Below are 7,508 nucleotides of genomic sequence, written 5' to 3'. Positions count from 1 at the left end.
AGGAATGAATATATTGAATATAGGGAATGAACATAGTGCAAGCCAGGGAAGCGGAGCAGCAGGAAGGGACTTTGCAGCTTCCACCTTAGCTGATCCCTTCCAGCCACCCCTGCCTCAGGGCTGTCGCTGCCCGGGGGCTGGGAGCCCTCTGCCCGGCTTTCAGGACACCCTCAGCAGGACCCCAAAGGGGCTGCGTGGACGCACAACTGCCCAGCGATGTCCAGCGAGTGCTGCACCAGTGCTGCTGAAGTGCAGTCCCTGCTGCCGCTGCCTAAGCTGATCCCGGCCCATGAACAGGACCCAAAGCCAGGCTAACCTTTGCCAGGAGAGAGCGAGGAGAGCAGCTGGAGCACAAGAGTTTGAGGACAGAGCATAAGAAAACATGGGAGAGGCTCTGGGCAGCTCCCGGCACCTCTGTCCTCTGCCACTTCTCCAACCAAAGTTCTGTAAATCACTGAGAGGCAAAAGGGCCACAGGCTGAGGGGTCACAGGAACAATTTCAGGCTCCTCCAGAGCCTCTGACTGTGCCAGCAGAGTTGGGAGAAACCACAAGGAAAAAGCTTTTCACAAGAGCGAGCCCCTGGCTTACGTCTTTCGCCAGGGGATTCACATCAGTCCTTGTGCTTGGAGGCACAGAATGAATCCTGCTCTACTTCTATGTGAGATTAATTCTGAGTATTCATAACCAGCACGAACTAAACACCATGTCCTACTTGCTATGTCCAGCATAACTCTGACCACCTACCTTTGGGGAAAGCACTTTAATCAGCTCATTCAGAAACCTGAATTTTGCTATTTCATTGTGAAATCTTTCACCGCAGTTATTCACACAGGTCTCTAGCACCTGGAGAAAACAAAACAGTACCAAACTGAAACTGTACACCCAGGTCTTGGGGGATTTTTTAAAATAACTTTGCCATTAAAATACTAAATCTAAGAACCTTCTGGCACTACATTCATAAATACAAGATACTGAGGAAGTTGTGCAGCAAGAATGCGTTTTTTCCCTTCATCCAACCTTCTCAAGCAGCATGTTTAAGACAATCTGTTCTACCCATCATTAATAACTTTTGGGCCACTGACCCTGTGGGACCACAGGCCAAACAACAAGAGCTGCCGACCACCAAAACGCCTCAGCAGAAGGACATGGGAAGGAACAGCAGCCGTTACTCCCTCCGTTTCACCCTGGTTTCTGTATTCCTTGTGCAATGGGCAGTTAAGAGGGAGAGACATCTAAGAGACAGCTATGCTGCCAGTATCCCCAGACTGTGTCCAACCAGGTTACTGCTGCAGATGAAAGCACTTACCGTGAGAGCATGGAGAGCTTCCATCTCCTGCGGGGACTGTATTTTATGTGCCAGCAGCCTCGGTGCAAGTGATGGGCTGGGGAGCAGCAGAAGCAAGTCAGACAACACACGAGTTCCCAAGAAAAACAAATGCCACTCATTTTGTGCTGCAGCAAAGAGCAACTGCTGGTTTCACAGCCTATGGCCAACCATCAGACACCCTTCCTCTGGCAGAGCGCTGCCCTGGGGTACACACACATGCACGACGGGAGAGAGGGGAACTGAAGCAGTCCGTGCGACCCCCCTGCAGTCCTCCAGCCATGTCCAGAGGCTGTGCCTTTGGCAGGGGCTGGCTGGGAGAGGCTGGGGGCTCTCCCTGGGCAAGCACAGGGGGATAGAGCTGGCTCGCTGCAGTCACAGGAGCTTTGACTCACAGCCCGACCCAGCACGCTGCTGGGGGAGATGGGAGCCAGGCTACAGGCTCTGAAGGCACAGGCGTCTCTAAAGGAAGAGATGATTGCTAAGCTTTGACAGGTTGCCTGCTTAATTAGTTCCTGCTCCTTCCCACAGAGCTGAGAATCCGCTCCCAGCAGAGATCTCCCACCCCTCTGAAAGGAAAAGCCATGGCTGAGGGGACCCTGTGCTTCCCTGCAGAACCCCTCAGCAGGCGCCCTTGGCCACTCTCCCAGGAGGCTGGGGAGGGTGCAGCAGCAGGACCTGCTGCCTCCTGGCTTGCAGCAATGGGAGCCAGAGCCCATTCCTAGACATCAACCTCCACCACATTGGCATACGCCTCCTTGCAGCTTATTTACCCATTCTTGTACAGGGACTCTCTGGAGCAGCAGAGCCCAGCGAGCGCTCCGAGCTGCCTGTCCAGGCTCCCCACGCTGCGGCTTACAGGTCCCGTCCCCCCTGCAGCCATGAGAGAAGCTCAGAGCCAGGCGCGCAGCCCAGAACAAACACAAAGAGCTGTCTGTCTGCCTTACCCTTCTATGTCAGCATTCACCTGGTCACAGAACCGCTGGATGCATTCCCAGTTTTCCTCAGGGATACTTGGGTCAGTGGCTTTATCTTATACACGAAAAAAAATAATAAAGAAAGAAAAAAATAGCCTCAGTGTGAGAGGCATACAAGCGAGCGGCACAAGGCAGGAAGCAGCTCAGACCTTGTGCTGCTTTAGGGCTTGTTTGTAAAAGAGGCAGAAATGGAAGACGCAGGACGAGCAGGAAACAACTGTTACTAAAATCTGCCTAAAAATACAGTCCTGAGTACTCACTCCTAAAGAGTCAAAGTCAGGCACAAACGGAGGCATTGAAAGCACCACCAGCACGATGTCGCTTTTAGCACAGAGCACGAGAAGCTGTTAAAAAGCGTTTATGGGCAACTCTCCCAGGACCAGGCTGCAAACCTTGCCATGCCAGAACGCAGGCACTTTTGCAAAACTGCATGAGTGCTCATCCCAAAGCTCTGCCTGCGTGGCTGAATTGAGGAAAAGAGTCTTTTTCGGCTTTATTCACTCCCCAGTCCAGCGCTCAAACAGCTTCGGCAAGACTGGGGCCGAGGATGGACGGGAGAGACGGGGAGCAGGAGAGATGCGGCAGATTAAGACAGCACCCATGAACATCACCCTGCAGGGGCTCCGTGGAGGAGACGGATCCTTCTCCACGGAGCTGAAGCTGCTCCGGTACCCACCCAGTTGGGGCCCCTGGCCCCCAGCCCCACTCACTGAGCCACCGCTCCAGCTCCCCAGCGCCGGCCATGGAGTCTCGCTCTGCTCCGCCCCGCTGCGAGCAGGAAGCAGATCCACCGCCCTCGCTCCTTGCACGCTGCCGCTCGCCCCCGTGGGAAGCCCACACGAGTTTCTGTGGCGTGATAGTGCACACTGTGGGTGTGGGCTGGCTCGGTACAACGCTTCCCCCAACCCCTCCGGCTGCTCCTCCCCTCGCTGGCGTGCAGAGTGAGCACGCATTGGCGAGAACAGAATCAAAAGTCACCACGTTAATTTAATAATTAAGAGGTCATCATCCAAAAGAGGAAAAAACCACCCCAATCTCCTGGTCAGGGTTATTTTTAGCAGAACCACATGCATCACACAGTACACAGGGAGGAGAGTCCCCCTCTCCGAGCTCCTCGCTTAGTCCAGCAGGACACTGGGGCAGCTAAGAGGGCAGCAGCTATTTTTAACTATGTGCATATATATGACTGGAATAGGCATATATATATATATATATGTATTTTTATATATAAAATACCCTCCCCACATTATTTGTTGGGGACCTGTGTAGCTGTAGGTACCCTGATTGCGAGGCACCCTGATTGCGAGGCACTCTCCAAAAAGGGACCGGTTGCTTGAGACAAGCCAAGTTGGTATCAGAAATAGCATTACTTTCTGTCCACATGGTCTGAATTTAAACGTCGATAGAAGTCTCTTTCTCCCAACCTGGAAACCAGGCTATTTGTACAAGATGAAAGCAGAAGAACAGATCAAAATCTGTATTCAGTTCCTCTCCCAGACAAAGCGGCTTATGCTTAGTGCAGATACACAGTCCTGGAAATGTCATGGTGACACCTGCCTGGTTGCAAGCCCTGCTCATCTGATCAAAGATAATCACACGGAGCTCAAAAAACACAGGTCTAGGACAATGACACGTGCTGCCTACACCATCTGAGTCCACGGGCTGGCCGTCGGTGTCATTTCTGTCTCGTATTAGCTAGACAGCGCTTTGTGTATTCTTCCACACACTTCCTTGGGTCCCAAAGTCACCATCATCTCAGCCACGCTCGGTCCATGCTGAAAACACAGAAGAAGTCGTTGTACAAATGGAAACTTACACTTTTCAGCACGTGCTTACGCATCATCATGGCGGAAGCGATAAGAGTGATTAGCTATCAGATTGCTGTTAGACCAAGGGTAGGAGTTGTATTAACAATCTCCAAACAAGGGTTTGGTTTCTTTTTCTCCCGAAGTCAAATGCTAAGAATGGTCAAATTGACCCAGAAGGATTGATGCCAGAGCCTAAGCCAGGATAAGGCTTTGAAGAACTTTTGTAAAACCTGGGTTTGAACTTCGTTAAAGCAGATCGCACATAAAATCCCAGTTTTGCCCAAAACCTACGACCCTGCCAACGCTCCCTACAGCTGGGCCAGGGCTTTTTCTGACTTCAGATTTGCGACCAGCGTATTCATGCTTTCACAACTTCTGCCTTTCTGAAACTTTCAGAACAGCCTTTTCTTCCCGAACTGCTGTGTATCGGTACATTAACTCACAACAGAAACTGATGTCAGCTCTTGCAAGACGTCCCAATACCAGTATCTTGCTGTCAGAGAGAAGACAGCGTTTAAAAAAAAAAAAAAAAAAAAAAAGTCCCAGCCTCAGAACTTTTATTTTTTACCTGCTGCCCACTGAGAGCCAAGCGAAGGATCTTCATCATGCTGCTGTACGCAGTCTCTTTGGTTTGCTTCTGCAGGCTTCTCAGGTCTTTGTTCAACTCCTCCACAGTCAAAACAGCTGCCTGCCTTGCCATGAGCCTTTGGGAAAGAAGATGTCCTTACAATCTGGGGACATACAAAACACAGGACTCCTACCTAGAAGTGACTAACGACTTCGATGACTGCCAGCTACCTCAGACTGGTTTTGCAAAACCTTCTGGCAACGCCAGCAGTTTGAGGCAAACTTCCCTGCCCTTCACTCCTCTGTGCCAGGGCACTCCCTCTGCTTGCTGCAGCGTGGGCCCCGTACACGGGTACCCTCCTGGGCTGGCAGGCGGGACTGCTTTGCCTCGATACCGCTGCTGAGGCTCTGCTTTGTGAAACTGCACCTTTACTCCAACGGCATCAGAAGCAGAGTTTCTTCAAAAAAGCAAGCATCAAGTTTAAATCACAAAATTATGCCAAGGACCTGGAAAACCACAGCAGAAGCAATAATTCTGATTTCTTTTTTAATAGCACGATTTTCAGAGATGCAGGAGCCGTCACTGGTACTACTCGGCTGTAGGTAGGAGTACTACTATCCCTCCAGGATAGCGAGTATTCCGACATTTCATTTACCATCACTTGGATTCAGTTACCACTCAGCTGTGACAAACGACTGAGGGCAACCAGCTTTACAGAAAGCTGGACATAATAGCTCAATTTGCAGATGCTGCCACCTTAATGACTCCCAAAACTGGTTTTCAGGGCTCATTTTAGTCCAGTGGCAAGATCTGAGCTGGAAAAGCAACTGACACCCCACCCTGCCAGCTGCAAGGCGTGGCATAGCAGATGGACATGGGGCAGCAGTGAAACTCGTTGGCAAAACCCCACAAAACTCACTGGTCCTAGACTGGGCAGACTGTCTGCAGTCCCAGCAGTGTTTCTGAGCAAGACAAAACTGCAGACTGCTAGCTAGAGACAAAGAAATGAAAGCAGGAAAAGCCCCCAGGGACAAGCTCTTCAGAAGTGACAGTGATTCTGGCGGGACACGAACTGGGTTCACTCCAGAGACCCAGAAGTGTCGTTACATAACCTGAATACACATTGACCAAAACCACCCTACACTTCTCCAGTTCAATGCTACAGGAGATCAGGTGGCGTGGGAAAACCCTGCTAACACCGCTGCTTCATTAGCGCCGTGCTGGCACACAAACCCCGCCGTGCTTGGTGCTTTACTAAATCCAGACGTGACAATTCTTGCTTGAGAGCACTGGCGTGAGCTTTCCCACTGGCAAGCTGCTTTTCAATTAAAAACATAGAATTTCTCACTAGTTATTAACTACAGCACATTTCAAAGTAAAGCAAATGAAATAAGAACGGTGAGCACGTCCAACATCAACATAGGAGCCAAGAGCAATGCTCTAGGGTGGGCAGGTGGGTGTGTATAGAGCTGGGAAGAGACACTTACCCTAAGACTAGTTTTCCTATTTCATCTACTTCTGCAGAAATAGTTTGTAGCTGCTCTCGGGATACCGAGGGCCTAACCCATAAGTAAGAATAATCAGATGACACCAGGTGCTTCAGGAGGCTTATGTGACCCTGGAGAAAGAAAGCAAAGCTGTTAAGCTGGAGGGAGGGAGCGAACACATCCTGTCTGGAATTCACAAGCAGTTAAAGAGGTTCCAAACACATCACTGCCTCGTACTCTGCACTGCTCAGGGGAAAGGCAAATTGCTGACTTTTAGGCAACCGAGTTTTTCCACACTCATCACCACCTGGCGTGAGCAGGGACAGAGAAGCAGCCCAAAGGGCCACGGCTGTACCCACGCTGCAGAGCCGCGTGCAGGCTGACTCAGAGTTCGCCTGGGGAAGTGGCTGGCCACGTTCATCTGCTGCCTTTCAAGAGACAGTGGGAAGTCACATGAGTCAACGTCCCGCTGCCACAGCGAAGCCTTCATACTGGAACAGTCGGGTCTCTTCCTGCCCTTATAAAGAAGGCTTTATTCTTCACAAGAAAGTCCCCAGAAATTACAGTAGCATCCCAGGGGCAGACAGGGAAACAGCTGGGCTCATCCTCCTTCGTGGCGCTGGAAAGAGTCACAACGTCTTCTGTCCCCTTTACAGCCAGCACTCTACCATGTAACCGAGACCAGGCCTCCCAAGGCACAAACCCCACTAGTTTAACCACCAAGAGCTTCATCCACCTCTGCAAGGAGGTTGCTTTGACTTTGCTACCAAAGTATGCAGCAGCAGGAAAGCAGAAGCACCTTATGCAGCACAGTCTGCAAAAGCTAGAGGTGAGCAGTCTCCTGGCACCAGGGGCCCTGGGTGCTGGACCTTCCCACCACCAGCCAGCTGCATCCCGGGCTACAGGAGGAGAAGCACAGCTTGGAGGTTTTCAACACTCACCTAGACAAAACCACAGCTGACCTGATCCAGCGCTACTGACAGACCTGCTCTGAGCACAAACCAGAGAGGTCTTCCAAGAAAATCCTACAATTCCATGATTTGCTTCCACGGCAGGGATACGACCTCCCTCTGCTGAGGGAGGTCTCTGCTGGCTCCGCAAAGTACAGACGAGCTTACAACTCTGCAAAGACCACGAAGATATTCACCATGCCCATTCCTACAGGTCAGCTAAGTACGTCACAGAATCATGGAATTGTTTAGGTTGGAAAAACCCTTTCAGATCACCAAGCCCAACCGTTCCCCTGACCCTGCCATCCCACCACTAAACCCTGGCCCTAAGCACCTCCTCTGCCCGGCTTTTAAATACCCCCAGGGGTGGGGACTCGACCCCTGCCCTGGGCA

At 51.3% G+C, this 7,508-nt stretch overlaps 2 protein-coding genes across 3 annotated transcripts in view; both read right to left on the bottom strand.

Annotated features, from left to right (window-relative positions):
• The window catches only part of GGA2 (golgi associated, gamma adaptin ear containing, ARF binding protein 2), a 15,432-nt gene extending 12,344 nt beyond the window's left edge, over positions 1–3,088 (bottom strand). The window contains exons 1-4 of one of the 2 annotated variants that reach the window (XM_009648109.2): positions 3,013–3,088; positions 2,273–2,357; positions 1,308–1,383; positions 746–844 (exon numbers count right to left, since the gene is read on the bottom strand). In XM_009648109.2, coding sequence (XP_009646404.1) covers positions 746–844; positions 1,308–1,383; positions 2,273–2,357; positions 3,013–3,046 — 294 coding nt within the window. In that variant the 5' untranslated portion in view covers positions 3,047–3,088. The remainder of the gene's footprint in view (positions 1–745; positions 845–1,307; positions 1,384–2,272; positions 2,358–3,012) is intronic. The other variant, XM_035903551.1, reaches the window with a different exon arrangement.
• A 535-nt stretch (positions 3,089–3,623) lies between these two features.
• The window catches only part of EARS2 (glutamyl-tRNA synthetase 2, mitochondrial), an 8,622-nt gene continuing 4,737 nt past the window's right edge, over positions 3,624–7,508 (bottom strand). Inside the window, exons 6-8 of the mRNA XM_035903562.1 lie at positions 6,166–6,296; positions 4,679–4,814; positions 3,624–4,077 (exon numbers count right to left, since the gene is read on the bottom strand). Of these exons, the coding sequence (XP_035759455.1) occupies positions 3,994–4,077; positions 4,679–4,814; positions 6,166–6,296 (351 nt within the window). The 3' untranslated portion in view covers positions 3,624–3,993. The remainder of the gene's footprint in view (positions 4,078–4,678; positions 4,815–6,165; positions 6,297–7,508) is intronic.

This window comes from Egretta garzetta, unplaced genomic scaffold (genome assembly GCF_000687185.1).
Source record: "Egretta garzetta isolate BGI_Z169 unplaced genomic scaffold, ASM68718v1 scaffold71, whole genome shotgun sequence".
NCBI classification, from domain to species: domain Eukaryota; kingdom Metazoa; phylum Chordata; class Aves; order Pelecaniformes; family Ardeidae; genus Egretta; species Egretta garzetta.
Note: the sequence above shows the minus strand (reverse complement) of the source record. Positions and strands in the feature narration are given on the sequence as shown.